This window comes from Colobus angolensis, unplaced genomic scaffold (genome assembly GCF_000951035.1).
Source record: "Colobus angolensis palliatus isolate OR3802 unplaced genomic scaffold, Cang.pa_1.0 Scaffold381, whole genome shotgun sequence".
Taxonomy (NCBI): domain Eukaryota; kingdom Metazoa; phylum Chordata; class Mammalia; order Primates; family Cercopithecidae; genus Colobus; species Colobus angolensis.
Genome location: NW_012117166.1, coordinates 59830 through 82444, shown reverse-complemented (window position 1 = coordinate 82444; position 22615 = coordinate 59830). Strand labels below are relative to the sequence as shown.

Genomic DNA, 22615 nt, shown 5'->3' with positions numbered 1-22615 from the left:
AAGTTGGATGTTTGACATCGGGGTTGAGAACAGGAGTGGATGCAATAGCTTTGTGTTAAAAATACAGTTAACAGGAATTGACAAATGGGGAAAAGGAATGAGAGATAAGAATAAGTAAGGACAGTTTCCAAGTTTCTAGATTGAGTTTGGTAGATGGATAGTGATGTAATTCATAAAAATATTGCCAAAAGTAGGTAGAACAGATTTTTTTTTTTTTTTTTTTTATTTATTTATTTATTTATTATACTTTAAGTTCTAGGGTACATGTGCAGGTAGAACAGATTTAAGAAGGATAGATCAATTAATTTGTCTTGAATATGTTGAGGCTATAGTATAGCTATCCAGGAAGCAAATGGAAAGAATGATTTGTGTTTCAGAAAGATATTTGACTTAGAAACATAGATTTGAAAGAAATAAAAGTAGATAGTTAAAACCATGAAAGTGGATGAAGCCAATACAGAGATAACGTACTGAATAGGGAAAAGAGGAAAGGATGGATCCCTGGAATCAACAACATAATGAGATGGAGAAAATGGTGGGACAGAGGCTATAGGAGAAACAACTCTAGAGTGCCATGTCATGAAAACTGAGGGAAGCTAATTTCAAAAACAGAAGTTTAATTTACAGTGTTCAGTAATGCCAAGAGGTTAATAAAGAAAACACTTTGAAGTTGACAGTTTCAAAACGGAAGCAACTGAATGGTTAAAGCTTATGCATCTCTCCCAAAACAGTGTATATTTACTCTTATCTCTAAACAAAACTAGACTTATTCTAATTCAGACATGTGGATGTCTCACCTGTAAAAAAATTATCTCCACCAAAGGTTTTCTTTCTTGTATCTAACTATAAAGTTAGATACCCTTTGGTTGCAGTTTTAATCACTTTATTCCTCTCATGAAGATGATAGACAATGTGACTGGACAATGTGATAATGTACCAGAAATGCAGAAATCATGACTTTGGTTTCTTTTTTCTCTTTCCTCCTCAAGTCATTGATAATGGCCCTTAGCAATTCCAGCTGGAGGCTACCCCAGCCTTCTTTTTTCCCGATAGGAATTCTAGGTTTAGAGGAAAGCCAGCACTGGATTGCACTGACCCTGGGCATCCTTTACCTCCTTGCTCTAGTGGGCAATGTTACCATTCTCTTCATCATCTGGACAGACCCATCCTCGCACCAACCTGTGTACCTCTTCTTGTCCATGATAGCTACCATCGACCTGGTTCTGGCCTCCTCCACTGCACCCAAAGCCCTTGTAGTGCTCCTGGTTCATGCCCATGAGATTGGGTACACCATCTGCCTGATCCAGATGTTCTTCATCCACGCATTCTCCTCCATGGAGTCAGGGGCACTTGTGGCCATGGCTCTGGATTGCTATGTAGCCATTTGTCACCTCTTGCACCATTCCACGATCCTGCATCCAGGGGTCATAGGGCGCATCGGAATGGCGGTGCTGGTGCGGGGATTACCACTCCTCATCCCCTTCCCCATTCTGTTGCAAAAACTTATCTTCTTCCAAACCACCATCATAGGCCATGCCTATTGTGAACATATGGCTGTTGTGAAACTTGCCTGCTCAGAAACCACAGTCAATCGAACTTATGGGCTGACTGTGGCCTTGCTTGTGATTGGGCTGGATGTCCTGGACATTGGTGTTTCCTATGCCCACATCCTCCAGGCAGTGCTGAAGGTACCAGGAAATGAGGCCCGACTTAAGGCCTTTAGCACATGTGGATCTCATGTTTGTGTCATCCTGGTCTTCTATGTCCCTGGAATGTTCTCCTTCCTCACTCACTGCTTTGGTCACCATGTACCCCATCATGTCCATGTTCTTCTGACTACACTGTATCTCCTCATGCCACCTGAGCTCAATCCTCTTGTCTATGGGGTGAAGACTCAGCAGATCCACCAGCGAGTGCTCAGGGTGTTTACACAAAAGGACTGATCTGAACATATTCTCATTGTTTCCTTCAGAGGCACCTGTCAAGGACCTAGCTGGGAACTCATGGCTGGTGCAGATTATATGGTTGGGGTAATTTTCACAGTGAGTAGTCCTTCTAGTGTCAGTTATATCACAGCAAAGAATATCCAGAGGCACTTGGCTTCACAGCTTATTGGGATGTATCTGGATACCTGAATTTGTGAATAGTTTTTACATTCTTTCTTTTGTTCCTGATTACAATATTTTTCTACTCCTGTGTCAGAGAGACTTGAGGACAGTAGAAATGGATGACAGCTCTGGATGTCATCTTTCCTGCTATTACCCAGTGATAGACCATGCAACATTCTTTGGAATGGCAATGGAAAGTCTCACCCTCTGCTTGGTTTTAGGTTTAAAGTGTCTTCCAAACCTCTAAGTTTGTGCTGGCAGCCCCAGATCACTGGAATCCTCCTGCGTATTAATGGGGTCTCTGCAAAACAGCTGAGAAGGCCACAATGTGAGAAAACACCTTTCACTGTAATATAGGTGTTATTTATTTAAAACAAAAACACATGGGGAAGGTAGTATAATACATCCTAGGAATAACAAAATGGGATTTCTATTATCAAGGAACACACACACACACACACACACACACACATATATATACGCACACATACATATGTATATGTGTATATCTATGTGTGTGTATGATTTCTTTAAAAAAAGATATACTTGTAATTTTAAATTTATTTATATTTTTCCTTTGGGTAAAGAAGAAATAAGACCAAGTACTGAGTGTGTGTGTGTGTGTGTGTGTGTATATATATATATATATATTATAAGTGTTAATTTAACAAAATGAAAGCAGCCATGTAATTACTAGCATCCAATAACCACAAAATGTGCTAGATTTTGGTGTTGGTAAATACAGCCTTAAGAGATAAATAAATAGAAAAGGAGTTATGCCACTTAAAATGAGTTTCTGTTTCTCTTTCTGAAACTGTGGATATAGAGTGATGTCAACTAGATATTTCATTTCTGTTAATAGGAACTGGGTAAGAACTTACAAGAGGACTGTCACAACTGGTGTATTGCATACTGTCTGTTAGATGTGGCACTAAGTTCTGGCTTAACTTTTTTTGTTCCTAAATAGTAACACATTTTGTTTAGTCCTGGAAGAAGTGAAGTCATTGCTATTTTGAGAGAAGATGCTCAGGTGATGAGAATATCCTATCTTGGGATTTCATATTGGTAGCAGGGGTGGAATTAGGTCTTTCTACTTTCTTCTTTCTTCGTAAATTCTACTCTCAGTAAAATAGTTTCTGTTTGTGAAACTGAGTATTATGCTTTTAATTTGGTTGGTGCATATGAATGAATTAGGGAGGACTGGAGTGAACTGTTCTCATTGCAAGAGGAATTACACATTCTCATCAGCTTGATTCCAGGTGTGGGACTTCGACTTACCAGGTTTGGTGAGGTATTCTAGAGAAACTCAGGCTGTGGTCTATCATATGTATTGGAATAAACTTTCTTGACCCAAGACAGTTCTAAGCTTCGTTTTGGTAGGCTATAACAAGTAGTCCTTTGCTCTCTCTTTGCATTTGTATTACTTGCTGATGTTTGCAAAATGGATATGATGGTGGGATCTACAGCAGCATTCCTGGATCACAAGACAGAAATGAGAGTTGAAGATGGCAGAACAATAATATGGACAAGCTGTGTTGCTGACACTGTCTGGGCCGCTAACCCTGACTTCAACCTGAGACAGAAATAAACTTGTGTTTTGATTGAACCACTATATTTTTGGGAATCTTCGTTGCAACAGACCAACCTGTAGCCTAAAATGTAAATGTTTTTCATCTCAGATCTTCCAGGTGGGATATGTATTCCTCCGCCTGAAGTATATCTTTTAGAATTTCCTTTTGTAAGGGTTTGCTGTTTATGTCTGTTTAAAAATCTTTGTTTTTCTCTCATTTAAATTTACTATCAGAAATTTGTTTATCTTATTTTCTTATTATATTTTATTTTCTACTGTGTCTGTAGTCTACTTAGTTCATTCCTAATGTTGTTTAGATGTGCCTTCTGTTTGCCTTTATCACCTATACTAGATATTTATCAATATTGTGAAAATGATTTCAACATTTACATGGTGCAGCCATTCAGCTAAATGCTAGTGTTAACCCTTTATATTAACCTTTTCTTGTCTTTTATGATGACTTAGATTGCTTTACTTTTCTGCCATCTCAAAATGCATAAATTAGGACTTTTCTAAAATATTATTATGCATATTATAAATTACTTTTTTCTTGCATTTACTCTTCTCTGTAAGGGATGAGTTTTTCCGCTTGTTCAGGTGGGTCCTTTCTTCACATGATGCTAGTTTTTTCTCAATTATTTGTTGATTCTTACTCTTACTTGTTCATAGATGAGAATTAAATGGTTGGGTCCTTGCTGTGAATTTTCTCAGAGCCTATTAAGGTCACTGCTCTTGTGACCTGTCAGTTGTAGGACTTTGTAGGTCTTTGTGCAGGGATTTACTAACAGACAGAATCCCCCTCAGGCTTTCAAGAGGAAAATGAAAGATGAGCTGCATTCCCTCATCTTTTGCTGAAGCAGTGAAGCTTTTATGTCTGCAATCAGAGATAATCTGGTATAGTTTGCTGACCTGTGGAGCTGCCTCTCCATACCTTTTCTCTATTTGTAACTTGGAGAACCAAAGTTACCTTGTAATTGCCTCTGATTACATCTGCCCCACTGCAATTACAGGGTTTGAAGATACAAAGTCACCTCTTTCATTTTATAGGGAGCCAGGTTTCATACTAAACTGACCCAATTGCTCTGGAAGTAGAAGAATAATAAACTAATCAATGCACTAATTAATTGCTTTCAACTACTGTTATCATTTTATTGATTTTAAACTTGGAGTATCCCTTGGATCTCTTAAAATTTTAAATTTTTAAAAATAGATTCAGGGGTTACATATGCAGGTTTGATACAGGGATGTATTGTGTAATGATGAGGTTTGCACCCTGAATCTCTTAATGAGAACAGTTCCCAGTCCTGCATCAAGTTTTAACTTTTTCAATTCCTCTTCCCTTAATAGTTCCTACCCTCTACATATACATACCTATACATTGGTTTGCAAGTTTCTGCATTCCAGTTTTTCTATAAATCCAATCTAATCTGATTTATGAATTCCAAAAATTTCTCAAAGTATATGATGCAATCCAAGTATATTTGCTAATATGCTAGTATTGTTATTACATTATTTTTATTTTTATATTTCTTTAGCAATTTAGTGGGTAACGATGTTTGCAGTCCAACATTCTGAATTGGAATGATTGCAATTCTAGTTAAATTTGTGAATTACTTGTGCTGTGTATATCTTTCGTGCTAGATTGTAGGCTTCAGGGAGGAAGGATTCCTATGTCTTCCATGTACTTCTCATTACCAAGTACCTGTCATTTTTCAACACAATATACACCCTCAATAATTATTTGTGATAATATCGTAATCAATTAATACATAAAATTGATACCTCTGCAGTGAGTGCTCATTTTTTCCTTTTAATAATTTTCAGTGTCATTTTCTGTGTAGGATTAGGGGAACAGATCTCCCAGTCTAGAATTAGATCCTTCTCTACCTGGAGGAGATGGGGTACGTTTTTGAGAGGAAGAAGCTCAGGAGTGTTGTTGGAGATTAAAAATGCAGATTTTTCACTAACCCATTTATACTCTTAGCAGTAGCGAATGCCCCCAAGGAATTAAATAGATGTCAAAATCATAATAATTAGAACCCAGTAACTTCTATGTCCAGTATTGTCTGGTTGTTCGTGGCTGGAAAATACAAATGGGACCAGGGGACAAACAAGAGACCCTCAATTCCCTTCCCTTAATTCTAGATCTTGAGATTTCTTCCTACTCCCTTCCCTTACCCATTAGGAGATTTGACCTGGAAAATTAGGCTCCACGTATAATTTGCCAGTCATCTGCACGGAGGACTATAGGACCCCTTAAACAAAGCCCGTAGCAGAACATAAAATGCAAGAGAGAGAATGTCTATCTTCTAGTTTTCTCTCCCTGGAAGGCAAATTATGGGCTTTTTTGCATGTGGGGTTATGGTATTCAAGTATAAAGCAAAAGAGTCCACTGCCATCCTTACATACCATGAGGCAGGCAGTGAAACAGACAGGTAGAGCATAAGCATGTTTCATACCATTGCAACCATTGCTCCCAACAATCTCTTCAATTGTATTAATGATCCTTCTTTCCATATGGAAAAGCAAGCAAAGGAGGGGAGAAGAGGAGAGGAAAGAGAAGTATTCACTCCCATGTTTCCCCTTGTGATGAGAAGAAAAGCCTTCCTCTGTGGAAGCGTAAAGTGGAGGAAATGAGATTCTTCCCTAACTGGCAAAATGTGGGCTTTTTCCCATCCTTTGGGTGAGGGAACTTAGAGCCTGTTGATAATGTCACATGGGGACTTGGATAGCCACAAGGAGGGGACGGGGCATTTTTGTGTGTGTTTGCTCATAAATTATATCTCAATAAATTCCAAAGGAGTGAAATGTTACAGAATATATTGTCTTATCAATGCCAAATTAAATTGAACACAATAACAACAAGATGGCATGAAAAGTCCTAAACATTTGGAAACTAAACAAAATATATATAAATAATCCATGGATCAAATAATAAATCACAGGGAAATTTAGAAAATATTTGAAACTAATTGATAATGACATATAGCAAAACTTGTAGGATGCAGCTAAAGAAAAAACAGAAGGACATTTATACATTTAAATGCTTATGTTAGAAAAGAATAAAGATTTAAAATTAATTACCTCAGTTGACAACTTAAAAATTTAGAAAAGGAACAATAAATTAAGCCCAATGTAAACAAGAGTAGGGAATTAATAAAGACAAGAACAGAGCAAATAAAATAGAAAACAGAAACAATAGATAAAATCAACAAATCTTTAATTTGGTTTTTGGGAAAGATTAATAAAATTAATAAAGCCCTAGTAAGACCTATCAAAAAAAAAAGAAAGAAACACAAAGAATCAAAATGACGATTTAAAAAGGAGTTACTACTACAGATCATACTAGACATTAAAATGATAGTAAAAGAAATGTTACAAATAACTTTAAGCCAATTAAAAACAGTACTTTACTTATGAAATATTAGGACACACATGTTATGTGAATTCCAGCTATCAAACACCATAAGTGCAGACTTGTGATTAGGAATTCTCAAGGGGTAGTCTCTCCTCCCCTCCTCTCCTCTTTCCTTTTCTCTTCTTCTCTCCTCTCCTCTTCCCTCTTCTCCCCTTCCTTTATCATTTCCTTCCCTTTTCCTTGTTTCCCCTCCCTCCCTCCTCCCCTGCCTCTCCTTCTCTTATTCTCTAATCTAGCGCTAAATCCAAGACAACAGGTATTCCTATCATATTCATTTTCTGGAATTCCTCTATTTTTACCCACTAAGAATTTCTTCTTTCTCTGGTCCTGGCCTTAAAGGGCTCTCTGATATGGACTCCTAGCAGCCTGAGGCTCCAGACTTTGAATCTTATTTCCAGCAAATATTATCTGAAAAACCCAGTTTGCGCTCTCTCTATGATGATAACAGTATAATGAGAAAAAAATCCTACATATTAGTGGAAGAAACAAGCATTAGAGGTAGAACTTTATATTTTTTAGTTAGTTCCAAACTGGAGAAAAGTCTGAAGCATGTGTGAGGAGTCTCTACCCAAAAGAAAAGATGAGGACACAAAGGAATTAACATGAGTTACATATAAAATAGTGTAATTGATAATAGCTAGCTCATATAGTGCTTCCTATGAGATCAGCACTGTTGTAACTGCTATTTATATATTGACTCTTTTAATCTTCACAAGCAGTCTACAAGATAGGTCACTATTATTATCTTCATGTTAAATAGTGGAAACTGAGACCCAGAGAGGGAAAGCGATCTGTCCAAAGTAACGCAGCTAGGAAGTGATGGTACTGGGATTTTAATCCAGACAGCCTCCAGTCTTTCTCACCATAGGTCCTTGCCCTCCACCAGCCTACCTCCTATAACACTGTTGGTAATTTGCATTATCAAGATGCCACTCCATGCTGCATTTTAATATTTCATTTTGCTCTGGCAAGTAGGTTTCCCACATGATCACCAAATATGTGACTAACCCAGTCCTAGCACCCCATTTTGAGGGTTTGGTATTGATTCCCCTTCTGTTACCAATTACATTATCATTTATGATCTAAGCAGGAAAGAGGGAATACAAGAAAAGGATTTCACAAAAAGGAGCTTAATAAAGGTATAATTTGTAGAGGTGATGGGAGGATGAAGGAAACCAACAAGAAACATCTAGGAGCTAGCAAGAGCAGGAAGCACCTCCAGACGTGAAGGGCAAGGAGAGGCAGCAACATTCCTCAAACCTAGAGAGCCCTGGAGCTGTGTAAGAGATGCTTCCCAGTAGAATTTCTGGCTATAGAGAAACACATCCACTGACAGAACTGCATGAAAACAAAGGAGGGTGCCCTCTTTCTCTTTCCATATTTTGATCCCTTTCAGGTGGCCCCTATTGTTTGAACTTGAAGCCAGGGAGTCATGTTAGAAAGCCCAACTGAAGCAGGCTACAGAGATCAGCCTCCTCAAGCACAGAGCAGATAAGAGAAGAAAATGGATTTGTAGCCTAGTAATAAACAACACACTGGGTTAAATCCAACTGTTTGCCTTTTCTAAGGTTGGACCTAGGAAGTAAAGTTAAGAAAAAAATCACATAATAAAGCGATTGGCTTCAGTTTAACTTCATAATCACAAACCCTGAAAAGGCATTAAGCAATGACTATGGTAGAAATAATCATTCACTGAAAAAGTGTTCCTGAATACACTGGAGAGGTAAGAGGGAGATAGATGTATGATCTTGAATAATTAATTAGGTAGAAGTGTATTGATTCTACTGCATTGTAAACATTGTACTCGAGACCATGTTAATGGGGAACAAAATTGACATGGATCTAATCCTCATGAAGCTTACAGTCCAGTTCATGTGTAGTTTTGAGTAGTCCCTAGTAGGAAAGTTAGTTTTGTTTTATGAACAATGAGAAACTGTTGATACCATAATGTAATGCAAGTACTGTAATAAAATTTTGATGAGGGCAGGGACTATAACTACTTTAGTCACTTTTTATTCCTGTGACTAATGTTGTTCTGGACATATAGTTGATAATAATGAATAAATATTTATTGAATGACTGAGATTTATGTACACTACGTTAGCTACCAAAATTCACACAGAGATCAAATAGCAGAGTTGAGTTCAGGATTCTGTAAAAAGAAGGGAGTTGTATAGTTACAGTAAAAATTCTGGCTGGGTGCGGTGGCTCACACCTGTAATCCCAGCACTTTGGGAGGCTGAGGCAGGTGGATCACCTGAGGTCAGGAGTTTGAAATCAAGCTGGCCAAAATGGCAAAACCTCATCTCTACTAAAAATACAAAAATTAGCCAGGTGCAGTGGTGGGCACCTGTAATCCCAGCTACTCAGGAGGCTGAGGGAGGAAAATTGCTCGAACCCAGGAAGCAGAGGTTGCAGTGAGCAGAGGTCATGTCATTGCACTCCAGCCTAGACGACAGAGGGAGACTCTGTCTCAAAAAACAAACAAACAGCAACAACAACAACAAAAACAAAATCTAAAATGATTTAATATAAGGAAATCTATCAAGATAACATCTCAAGATGTTGTAAGTAGAATAAGGAAATGTTTAAGAGGACTGTCTGTGTAGTCAAGCAGATAGATACAGATTGGAATTTCAACCGGCTAAAGTCCTGTTCCCCACATCTCAACCACAGGCACTCAGTAGCCCCCTAATATAAGCTAAGAGGAGGGTCCCCACCAGAGAGCCAGCTCATCAGCTGCTGGGTCCCAGTCTCCCAAACTACTGCTTTCAGCTAGCTTGTTGAAGAGGGTGGGACAGTGTGACGAACTGACTGTCCATCATAAAATCCTTTAGATTCTGAAGCAGTCTCAGCTCTGGTTACTGGATACAGTCAGCTGACTCCTCAAGCAGGACCCAATCTGTTGTATCCTCTGTGAGTTCCAGGGTTAAGGGAGGGGAGCATCGCTGCATTGGGCCAGTAGATACTGGGTCACCAGAGGATTCAGAAGAGAAAATGTTCTCCTCATGCTTATACTGGCTCCCACGAAAAAAGGAAAAAATAGTCCAAGAACTGTGGTACTGGATGCACGAATATTTAAAATCCTGTATTCCTCTTGGAAGGCCCTTTTATGGTCTCAGCAATCCCATTAGTATTGCATACAAGGGATCCCATGTGTTCTATGGCTGAGAACTTTATGCAAGTGTGCCCAGAAAAGAATTCTAGGCATTTAAGAGGGAAAGAATCATTCTGGGATAGCATTTTGAGTTTAATATGACACAGGACATCCAGGTCCTTGAGGCTCAGTGCGAAAGCTGGTGAGGAAATGTGCTCATTACCTTCTCCCAACGTGTTCCAGTGTTAATGGGAGAGAAAACTTCCTCTGATTATTAGACATGATTTGTAGCCAGCAGGAACAGACTTCCCTGTGATTTTCTCCTAATGGCCCTAGATTTTTCCTCTTCCCCTTAAAGGTCAGTCATATATTTGGAAGGTTTCACTTAGTTAAAACATCTATACTTTACTGAAATATTTCTCATAATGAGTTTTTAATGTCTTCTTTATCCTGGGCACTTTTCCTAGGTGGTACAGTTTTAAAATTGATCCTTAAATCAAAGTGCATTAAATTGGACACAACATTCTAAGCATGGTTGAACAAGGGCAACATGAAATAGAAGATATTTTCCTCTGAGCACCATTACTTCTGTTAGTACAGTAGTCCTTTCTAATATTTCTCATTAACATATTACATTAAAATTTGACACTTATTCTTGTCTATACTGCCACCTGACAATACATCCAGGTATCTGACCACTTTTTCTCTACTTCTATTACTTTTTATATCCCTTTTCTTATCCTTTATATTATGTGTGATCTTCTTAATAAAATCTACGTAGCAGAGGATGAGCTTAACTAGAATAATTCTCCACTATGTGAGGAAGGAATGAGGACTTGAAAAGGATGGATCAGAGTCTGGGAATTGTAAAGCACAATCATAGATGGGGACTACACATAAGAGACTGGAAAAAGAACAAGTTAAGGAAAGGATCTTTCAGATCTTTGGACTAAAGAAAAGAGAATGAACAGAGGGTGAGAAATAATGATATTGCAGCGTGAGGGGATATTGTCTGCAGTGAAGGATTGCAAGATCTCTAAGGTATCTTTTTCATAAAGAAGGTAGTTTGGTGGTGCTGTACGTATAAAGGAAAAATACCCAGTAGGTCAGAGGACTGAATCAAGGATATCCCTTTCACCAAGATTTGGGCTTTTGGGGCCACAGGGACCTTAAATGGAATGATTTATTTAAGCTCCTCAAGCTTCCACGAGAACTTTGTGTCATTGCTATCCCTACCTCTGGCTCACAGCTTGCTCAGCTCTTACTCATATTTTGAGTTCCTTTCTGTGGTTTGCCTCAATTCCTCCATTAGTTCCCTTGGTTACTTTGGTTAATGTTTTCATGTTAATTTTTTCTTTTTTGAATTATTTGAATCTTTTTTTGAATCAAACCCACAGTCACTTGTTCCCTTTTAGATGTCCTTTCCCTCTTTTGGTCCCTTAAGTTTGGGTGTGAAAGAGGAAGAAGAGAGATATTTAGTATATTCCCCCTTCCCCCACCAAATAAAATCATAGTCTTTATACTAAATGGGGATGTGGGATTGATAAAGAAAATAATTAAGATATGAGAGACTTGGAAAACCCAAAACTCTAAACTTGAAATATTTATTTCACTAGCACTTATTAAGAATTTATTGGCTGGGCATGGTGGCTCACTCCTGTAATCCCCAGCAATTTGAGGAGCTGAGGTGGGCAGATCACTTGAGGTTAGGAGTTTGAGACCAGCCTGGTCAACATGGTAAAACCCTATCTCTACTAAAAATACAAAAATTAGCCAGGCATGGTGGCATGCACCTGTAATTCTAGCTACTTGGTAGGCTGAGGCAGGAGAATTGCTTGAACCTGGGAGGCAGAGGTTGCAGTGAGCCAAGATCATGTCACTGCACTTTAGCATGGGTGACAGAGTAAGAGTTTATTTCAAAAAAAAAAGAAAGAAAAAATTATTGAGTGCTAGATACTGTAAACACAGCATGGGATAAAAAGATGGAAAATATATCACATGTACTTTAGTGATTTCATAGTGGATTGGGGAAAGAGACAAGGAGAGAGACCAGTGATGTGTTTTATGCTATATTAAAAAGTAATAGTAGCTGTTTCCCCAAGGACTGGTCCTTTAATTATCTTTCTTTTTATCATTTACATTTTTCTTTCTATAGTCTTTATCTCCTTAAATAAATTCAAATTTCTTTTATTTAAAAAAAAATCAACACAATCCTCTTTTTAACATAGGCACTTCTACCTGTGCATTCAGTTTTCCGTTCATGTCAAGCTGTTTGCTGAAGTGAAGAATCTCTGACAAGGCAATCAGTCCTCCCTCTGTTTGTTCACTCCTGGCCTGCTGTCTCCTTGTCCTCCTGCATTCTATTTCTTTCTTCACATGAAATTGTTTGCTAGGATCACCAATGATTACCTAATTGCCAGATGCAATGGATAATCTCTTTCTCACATTGCTGAAATTCTTTATGTGAGCATGTCTGTCCACTCCATTTGATTTTCAATTATGTCTCTGTTCATTCCTTTTTGGTTTCCTTGCAATCTCTTTACCTCTTCTGGTCCTAAGATTAAGGGTAGGTGTTTCTTAGAATTTCATTATCATGCTTTATTTTAAATTTACATTTTTTCCTTAAGTAATTTATTCAGTTCTATAGTTTGAACTATACACGATGTGCTGATGATTTCCAATTCTCTCTTTGAGCTTTCACATGAAATCAAACTACTTTCTACAATATTTAATGTCATATATATTTTGATAGTTTATAGACCCAATAAGCTGAACATATCAAAATTGGTTCCATGATTTCTACCTCTGCAACATACATCAAATCTTTTCAAAGCCTATTTTTTTGTCTTGTGAAATTTACTTAGTCATTTAAGTCAGATTGAACAGTGCAGTTTTAGAATCCTACCCTTTCTTCTTCTATACAAGTAGTCAGTTTAATCGCTGTCTGTCATTTTTATACCTCTAAGATATGCCCCTTTCCCTCATCCTCAGAGCCATCTCAGAGCCATTTATTCACTCACTGATCACTTCTCAATTGGACTACTGAAGCCAACAGCCACTTGTCCCCTTTTAGATGTCCTTTGCCTCTTTTGGACCCTTAGGTTTGGGTGTGAAAGAAGAAGAAGAAGGAGATTGAGTATATTTGCCCCCAAAATAAAATCATGATTTTTATACTAAATGGAGATTGGAGACAGATAAAGAAAATAATTAGGGTACGAAAGACTCAGAAATTTTGGACATTTATGGGAAGGATTTAGGAGAAGTTGAATACATAGGGAATGGGCAGGATGATTCGTAAGTCAAGGTTCCTAAGATCAAGGTAGATAGCATCCAAATGTGAGGTCAAGGATTGCTGTTTGGAGGAGAGATAGATCCTTGATTCTACTGATGCAATGAAGAGATCAAGGATGTAGATATTGATGGGTTTATGAATCTATCTTGGGAAGTAGAGGACTTGCATCTGATGTTTCTGCTATCTTTATGAAGCGGTTAGAGAGGTTATCTGAGAGAGGAGGAGATTTTGTATTAGAAAAGAACTTTGAAAATTTCAAAAATTGCTTGAAATATGTTGAGGAATGAATTAACCAGAGAAGATTATTGTGATTAATATGTGATATGTATATTAAGTACTCGTTTGAAGTTGGCAGTTACACATTTTAATGAGAACAACCTGCCTTTGAGCCTAACTTTCTATAGGAAAGTTGAATTGCACTTGTGCAGGCTTGGATTAAGTATGTCCAGGATGAGTTGTGTCAGCAGTACAGGAACTCAGAATGACAGGGGTTTGGGTGATCCTCTTTTATATTTAATCAGTGTTTAATTTTATTTTCTTCTACTTTATAATAGGATTGGGAATATATCATAAATTTTTCCATTTCTCATCTATATCTCCCATCAGTATCTCATCAATTCTTTTGGATGTGAAAGTGTTAGTAAATATTTTGGCAACTTTGTTTTCCATTGACCTAATTCACGTGTCTTATCCTACAAAAATCCAGGTGAAATTTTCTCAACTGAGAATTTATTTAATGACATCATCCAGCAACAACTCCACTGCCCCAGTCTCTGAATTCCTCCTCATCTGCTTTCCCAACTTCCAGAGTTGGCAGCACTGGTGTCCCTGCCCCTCAGCCTTCTCTTCCTCCTGGCCATGGGGGCCAACACCACCCTCCCTGATCACCATCCAGCTGGTGGCCTCTCTGCACCAGCCCCTGTATTACCTGCTCAGCCTCCTCTCCCTCCTCATCGTGCTCTGCCTTACCGTCATCCCCAAGGTCCTGGCCATCTTCTGGTTTGATCTTAGATTGGTCAGCTTCCCTGCCTGTTTCCTTCAGATGTCCATCATGAACAGTTTCCTCCCCATGGTGCAGAATGCTTTGTTGCTTTCACCTGTTCCCATTCTCTCTGCCCAGCTCCATTACTGTGGGAAAAATGTCATTGAGAACTGCATCTGTTCCAGTCTGTCTGTGTCCAGGCTCTTCTGTGATAATTTCACCCTTAACAGAATCTAGCAATTTGTGACTGGTTGGACCTTGCTGGGCTCGGATTTCATCCTCATCTTCCTCTCCTACACCTTCATTCTAAGAGCTGTGCTTAGATTCAAAGCAGAGGGGGTGGCAGTGAAGGCCCTGAGGACATGTGGCTCCCATTTTATCCTCATCCTATTCTTCAGCACCTGCTGGTTTTGGTGTTGACAAATGTGGCCAGAAAGAAGGTCCCCATGGACATCCTAATCCTGTTTAATGTCCTTCATCCCTTTAGTCCTCCTGCATTAAACTCTATTGTATATGGGTTTCAAACTAAAAAGTCAAAGCAGGAATTTTAAAAGTTGCTACAGAGGGGCCTTTGAAAACACGGAAGGGACTCTCTATAGAAACACCTATTGCTGTTTCTATTTCAGGAGGTATGATTCCAGACAATAAACTAATGCTTAAATATTGAGTATTTCCTACCCATTTCTCTCTCTCCAATATCAGGCATTAGTGAGGGCTCCTTAGTACCTGACATAAATTCATTTGCCTAGCTCATGTAACTAACATTTGTAAAGATTTAACTTTGTGTTTAGATATTTACATATTTGAATAATCTCATCCTCACAAAAATTCTACAGAGTAGGATTGTTATTCCACTTTATATATTAGAAAACACAAATTTAGGGAGAAATACTGACACAGGTCACATCTGATGAGTGGTGGAGCATCAATTCCTCAGATATCATTGAAGCTCTGTCTTTGCTCTGTAGGTCAGGATCTCTGCATCATATTTATGAATTTGTTGCTGTCACTAGGTCTTCTCTAATCACTCTCCACCTTCAGAGTCAAAAAGAACCAAACAGAGGAGCAGACACCAGAGATGTTGCCACAATCATTTTCTGACTGCTCAGGCTTCTGTCACCAAAATATATTAATCATAGTACCCGTTTATGCCCAGTGGAAGCCTCACGAAGCTTGAAATGCTTTATGACAAGACCAGGACGCTAAGGATCCAGCTGGCAGAGGTAGGAATGAGAAGACCAGCAGTGTGGGAAGTGGTCAAACTGTAGTGATTTGGGGGCATTCTGTGTACTCAAAACCACACCACATATGCTCAAGAACCTGGAGTGTGGGGAATGTATGTATGACATATTGTTAAACTTCTGGATGTCATAATCTGACATCCAGAAAATGGGTGAAGAAACAACGTACTATTGTAGATGGTAGGCAACACTGTCATTCTTTACATGAGTAATCATGAGTAATAGAGAATTGAGGTTCAGGCTCATTTAAGAACCTTACCCAAAGGTCAGAGATAATGCTTATTTGCAAAATTCCATAGGCTGAAAGCAAGGGCCACTGTATTAAGAGGTCCTAAAACAGTGGTTCTGGTGAGTAGATCCCAAAATTATTAAATTAAAAGCATCTGAAACGTAAGCCAGGCATGGTGGATCATGCCTGTAATCCTAGCACTTTGGGAAGCTGAGGTAGGAGTTCGAGACAAGACTGGCCAACATGGTAAAACCCCGTTTCTACTAAAAATACAAAAATTAGCTGGGTGCATTGGTGTGCACCTGTAGTCCCAACTACTTAGGAAGCTGAGGCAGGAGAATCACTTGAACCCAGGAGGTGGATGTTGCAATGAGCTGAGATAGCACCACTGCACTCCAGCCTGTGTGACAGAGCAAGAATCCATCTGAAAAAAAAAAAAAAGAAAGAAAGAAAGATAGAAGGAGAGCAAAAAAATGAAAGAAATGTATAGGGTACTAAATCCTTGTTTTCATCAAATATAATGTTCTTTGTCCTATCAAATATCTTTTGAATTGTAAATTGCAAATATGGAATAAATAGATATGTGCTATATGGCATTAGAGTATAACAATATCTTGGTGAATGGTGGAAAGCAGGGGTGTTGCTTGATTCCTTTAATTGTGAAAGGAATGAAAAAGTGGTTATAAAGTATTTTAAAGAAATTTATTTAAAGAAGGAGCAGAACTTGGTTATCAATTGCATGTGTGGAGTAGAGGAGAGGAAGAGAAAGGTAATTACATTTTCAAGTTTGTATGCTACACTTTTGTGGGTTTTGTCAGCTTCACTCTTTGGTTATTCAAGAAAATTGGCACAAGCTTCCCTTTTTTACATACTAAGGCAGAGATTGGGCTCTCCAGAACCAAACAAAGTCAGAGATAATTCTTATTTGCAAAATTCCATCAGGTGAAAGTAAGGGCCACTAAAATTTAATCTCTTGTTTTCATCAAATATGATCTTCTTTGCCCTGTGAAATATCTTTTGAATGTCAAATTGCAAATATTAGATGAACTAAAGCTTCAGTTGGGAAACAGATCTCTGCTAACTGTGGAGATGGATGATGCTTATGCAGCCACAAATCCAACCATAAGCCCAGCGAGGAGACAGTCACCCTTGCTAGCCCTTGCTTTCACTCTATGGAATTTTGACCTGGAGGTTGTGCTTGCTTAGCTTCGTGAGAAAAGGTTTATAGTTACATGGTCTTCCCTAAGACGGTCTCGTTAATTCTGGTCACACATCTGTTTGCACACACAAGAAAGAAAGTTTGGGTAGACTTTCAACTTAAAAACATTCAAATGCAATTCTTAATCCTGAAGGTCCTGCATTAGGTGAATTTCACTTGATTTTCCACTTCTGGATGCTGCTGCCCTTTTCTTATCCTAAAATTTATTTTCATGACATATTTTAGATACATTTTGGAGTCCCCAAATCATTCTGACCTCAGGTTCCTACAGACGTATATTTTCTTTCATTGTGATGCATAGTCCTTCTAAGGTATGAAAGCTTCAGCTGTGAAATAGAACTCTATTTTATTTTATTTTTTTTAGACAGAGTTTCACTCTTGTTGCCCAGGCTGGAATGCAATGGCCGGATCTCAGCCCACCACAACCTCCGCCTCCCGGGTTCAAGAGATTCTCCTGACTCAGCCTCCAAAGTAGCTAAGATTATAGGCATATGCCACCATGCCTGGCTAATTTTTGTAGTTTTAGTAGAGATGGGGTTTCACCATGTTGGCAGGCTGGTCTAGAACTCCCAACCTCAGGTGGTCCACCCACCTCGACCTCCTGAAGTGTTGGGATTACAGGTGTGAGCCACCGTGCCTGGCCTGATCTCTCTTGACTGTGGAGAAGGATGAGGCTTATGCAGCCACAAATCCAACCATGAACCCAGTGAGGAGAAAAGAGTTAGATTGTGCTTTGATCTGCTGGTATAGCATGATTTTATATACTCAAGAGGGACTTTAGTTGGTTAATATGAAGTAACAGGAACTAGATTACCCTGTCACTTGAAATAACTAGAAAGCTGAACAAAATATGTGAAATAATGGTTCTGAAGGCATGGGACATCAGGCAATGGAGGACAGTGATCCCCAAGAGATAGGAAACAAAAAAGGTGAGTCTTATTTACTGGAAAGTGATTGTTTCAATTATCAGGGAGAGATTCCAGGTTATGTCAAAGGGAGGGCAAACTCAGCTGCAGCCTGGCAATCTTTCTGTGTCGAGGAGAAGGGGAAGGGAGTCCAAGGAAGCTAGAGTTCACAAGGCACAGTATTGAGGAAGAGAAAACTGCATCAAAAGAGAATCCCAAAGATTTATAAAAATTCCCCCTTGAGTGTTCAGCAATGTACTGATTAGCACATGCATGTGAGAGAACTTCATGAAGGGTTAGATATCTGAAATAAATTAGATATCTTCTATCAAGGAAGAAATGGAAAGGGGATGATAGTGAGATGGAAATGGGTGTTGGAAAAACAACTAATAGAGTCAAACATATAAGAAAACAGTAAAATTCTATATAATGTTCTGAATAACTTTTATGCCAATGAATTTGAAAAACTAAAATTGAAAAATCATCAGTAACTTCAGATAATAAAACTCAAATATATAAATAACCATTAAAAATTTGAAATATTAATCAAAGACTTTTTCCCAACAAAAGCTTCAGTACACTATGGGTTTATAGGTGAGTTATAAAATTTTAAGAAATAGATCATCTCTATCATGTATATATTCTTCAAGATAATAGAAAAAGATGGAAAATTTTTACCAACTTATTTTATGAAGCTAGAGTGACCTTGTCTCTAAAGCTGGATAATGACAATTCAAACTGTGCAGTGTTTCTACCATGCATTTCATTGCAAGGCAACCCACGGCCAATCAGCCCATTGTCTAATCAGCCCATTCCCCTGAGAGTCTCACCTCTCAGTAGGAGGTGTTTCCATATCTTCCAGGTGGCCAAGGGCAAGCTTCTCTGATCCAGGCATGTAAAGAACCAAGTATCCCTCCATAACTGCCATTAGTCATCCCTTAAAGTACATTTCCTACCTACTTATTACACACCAAGGCTAAAAGCTTTCCCATGACTCAAAGTAATTTTTGATACCCCCAAAAGTCTAAAATGTCAGATAACACAATGCAAAACAGTACAGTGTCTTAGATTTTTGAGAGGGATCTATTCTCTTTCCATTCTTGGGCTTCTGTGAGGAAAACAGAGGTTTTTCCTAGAATGGGGTCTGTGGTGCCTCCTCTGCTTTTCCCTAGGAGTCCCAGGCTGTTAGAATTTATCTTAGGTTCTCTCATGTGGGCATCAAGAGTGGGAAGAAGACAAAATGGAGACAAGCAATTCAGTCTACTGAGAAGAAAAAAACTTTCAGAAGAACAGATTCAAGAAGAGGAAAAATATAAAGCCCTCTTAAATATATTTAACTTGGATATCTGTTTTTAACTAGGCTGATTTTAGCCATAGAGCTATTTTTTTCTAAACAAAAAAATCATTTTAAATCTTCTATTACCAGACTCTAGTTAGGGCAGCCAATATTTCTGGCTTTTGAATTTTACCATAGGTAACTTCACACATGAAATCAATTAATAAGTTTTAACTAAGGTTAACTTAGCTATATATGCATAAGATGTCTCAAAGAGATGGTAAGTAGTTTCTATTTTTACAAGATTTAGAATCTCCCCAAGGATAGTTCAGGGAAAGGAAAATTCAAGACAGGAAATCAGAGACTATCCATGGGGAAAAAAACCCTCAATAAATGGCAAAGTTACACAAATAACAAACCAGGAAGGAATCTTTCTGGAAGCCAAGAATTGAATCCTTGCCACAACTGTCAAAAGATAAAGCCTTAGCTACTGAGCTACACAGCATTGAGCAGTTTCTATTGCTCTTTCCAGAAGTCTAGAGCAGCCAATTTCAAGCATGAAAATGCTTTTAACTGCTCAAGATAATTTTTAGGGCTAACTATAGTGTGAACTCCCAAATTTCTGTCCTCTAGATAGTGGAGACCAAGAGAAAGTATCCCCACATAGTCCCAAGGTTAAGCTCTTAAGGACACAAAACAAGACAGAAATTTTATTTGGTATTGGTTTCAGGGACATGCAACAAAGTTTGTAGCTCGTTAACCTGCCAGCTTGGTTTGAAAGCAGGCTTATAGGAATCTCAAACCTACATTCTATCCTGTGATACCCCTGTCTCCATTACAGGAAGAAAAATTCTTAGCACAAAGTGCACCAGATTTACTATAGCCTAAGACTAGTCTCACAAATCCTTTTTTCTATCAATCAAACTCTTGCAGAGAAGACAGTGACATTTACCATTTACACACACACAAACACACAGAGAGAGAGTCAGAAAAAGAGTCAGAGAGAGAGATAGAGAGACAGAGACAGAAACAGAGACAGTGACAGAGAGAATGAATGAGTCGAGAAACTTGGCTGGTAAGAATTTCTTACCTTTTTTGCCAGCATACCAGGTTTCTGGGTTCCCTTTCTCTGTAGCTTCCAGAAGAATGGAGCAGCTTTTGATGATCCTGCTCTCTGTGCCATAGCTGTGGGGGTCAAGCCACTTTATAAAAGAAAATTCTGTTAGATGAAGCCATGGGGAAAAGATTCTCACTTTTGCAAGATGTTGCCCAATGGGCTACATGGAGAAATGAATTAATGTCTTCCATTCCAGAAAAATACACATAGCAAAACAGATGTTAATCACCTCATTCAGCATCCAATATCAACCTGGCAAAGCTCAAACTTTCTCCTGATGGTCCCTGTGGTCTTTGATCCACTCCAAGTGAGAAGGGATGACCTCTGAATGGTAACTCACAATGGGTGGTCTCTGGGCAAGGCACAGAGCAAATAGTCACCCTGAGACAGGCCTGTTGAGCTTCCTTTAGGGCTCAGTGAATGTGACCAGACAAATAAGGAGGGATCTCTGAGTTAGGCCTGCTGAACTTCCATCAGCAATTCCTTCTGAAGTCCCCTCCACATATGTACACATATACAAAGACAAGACTGACAGAAGGCCTTCCAAATCACATCCCTAACCAAGAACTCCAAGCTTATCCCTTCCAAACTATCCTGCTATTCTCTGTTTAAGAAATCTCTGCAAAATCTTCCTGAATAAGGAGAAGTCTCCCAAACCAAGACTCTTTTTACTAGTTAGGGAGAGCCATCCAAACCCCCCCAGGTTCTGAATTGAGACAGACATCCAGCAATGGGGCTACAGACAAACTGAGACCCCTGAAAGAGCCAAACCAAGACAGACACCCAGTGGTGGAGCTGGTGGAGCTATAAACAGATACCCCACCATGGCGCTACAGAACCAGGAGAAGGAAGGAGGCATTGGCAGCACCTAGGATACACACCAACCCAGACACACTGCAATGGGGCTACATACACCCCACCATGGTGCTACAGGCAGACATCCTGTGATAGGGCTACAGTTATGGGAAATCTCCCCAGGACTATTTTTCCATTGCAATTAAATCCATACAAATTGGGTCAGCAGCACCCTGCTGGCAGAGATGGTACCAGAGTCAGCCTCTAGTCCAGGAGAACTAGGCGGCTGCTTGGGCTGGCCTCTAGATCTGTTGCCAGAGGGGAGACTATGGAACCATGGGCAGGTAGCCACAAGGAGTATCCCAGACAAGCCCCCAAATTTGTCACCACCCAGTGGGTTCACCTTGCCCACTGCTTAGACAGAGCAGATTTATCAAGACAGGAGAATGCCAATGACAACAGGAAATGAGTAATTCACACAGCTGGCTGTGGAGGAGACTGGAGTTTTGTTACCAGTTTCCATTATTTTAAAATTATGTTTAAAGTATTTAAGTGAAGATTGGTGGGATTTTGTTGGATATTAAATGATATACAATATTATACAATTTGCATTTTAGAATGTTGACATATTATTTTGTAATCAGAGAAAAAATTAAAAATTATTGATTGTGCTGTATTGTTCAGAGTGGTAGTTCGAAGGATGAGTATTGGACTGATGAGAGAAATGCATCAGTGTTTATAAGTAAACAAGTGTAAGAATTGAATGAATTCATGGACACATTTAAAACTCTCTAACTTGGAACTTGTGGAAAACAGAAAAAAATAAGAATGGGAGGACTGGTAACTATAAAGCAGCCCTTTCACTTTTTATTGGCTCGATTGTAGCCTCCCTTTTGAAATTTCAGTTTTGGTTATCAGTCTGTTCCGGTGCTATCTCTGCACAGCCCCATTATGTCCCAGACACATACAAACCAGCAAAAAAGAATAGGGCTGTGCTACTAAGCTCTCTGCAGAAACAGCTCTTGCCCTGCTTGCCCACTGAGTTGTTATCACTGTTTTCCTCTCCCTATCTATTACGGATGGGCCTATTCCTCCTGCACAATAGAAAGGGACAGGGAGTTCCATCAAAGCAGCAGGTGGCTACAATTACATCAATTACAAATGAATTTACAAAAGCCAGCAGGAGAATAATTTTCTTCCCATTGTCTAGTTCAGGTATCTTCCAGGTTATGATGTCTATAGGTGGATCAGATGAGACAACAAAGACATTAAAAAAATTATTACCTAACAAAATAATTTGTCTGAAGTCAGTGGGATATACTATAGGCTAAGCATTAAAACACATCCAAAATTGTTTCTGAATATA

The 22615-nt window shown here is 38.8% G+C and overlaps 1 protein-coding gene and 1 pseudogene across 1 annotated transcript; both read left to right on the top strand.

The window, feature by feature from the left end:
- The first annotated feature begins 923 nt into the window (after window positions 1–923).
- On the top strand, window positions 924–1974 carry LOC105520524 (olfactory receptor 52L1). Its single transcript, XM_011954287.1, has one exon. It carries the CDS (start codon window positions 954–956, stop codon window positions 1941–1943), a length of 990 nt encoding a protein of 329 aa, XP_011809677.1. The 5' UTR covers window positions 924–953; the 3' UTR covers window positions 1944–1974.
- Window positions 1975–14221: 12247 nt separating this feature from the next.
- LOC105520574 lies at window positions 14222–15042 on the top strand (annotated as a pseudogene).
- Window positions 15043–22615: the final 7573 nt, after the last annotated feature.

Bases quoted from the DNA above. Each gene is read 5' to 3' on its own strand.
- LOC105520524 (XM_011954287.1), top strand. From the start codon at position 954: ATGACTTTGGTTTCTTTTTTCTCTTTCCTCCTCAAGTCATTGATAATG.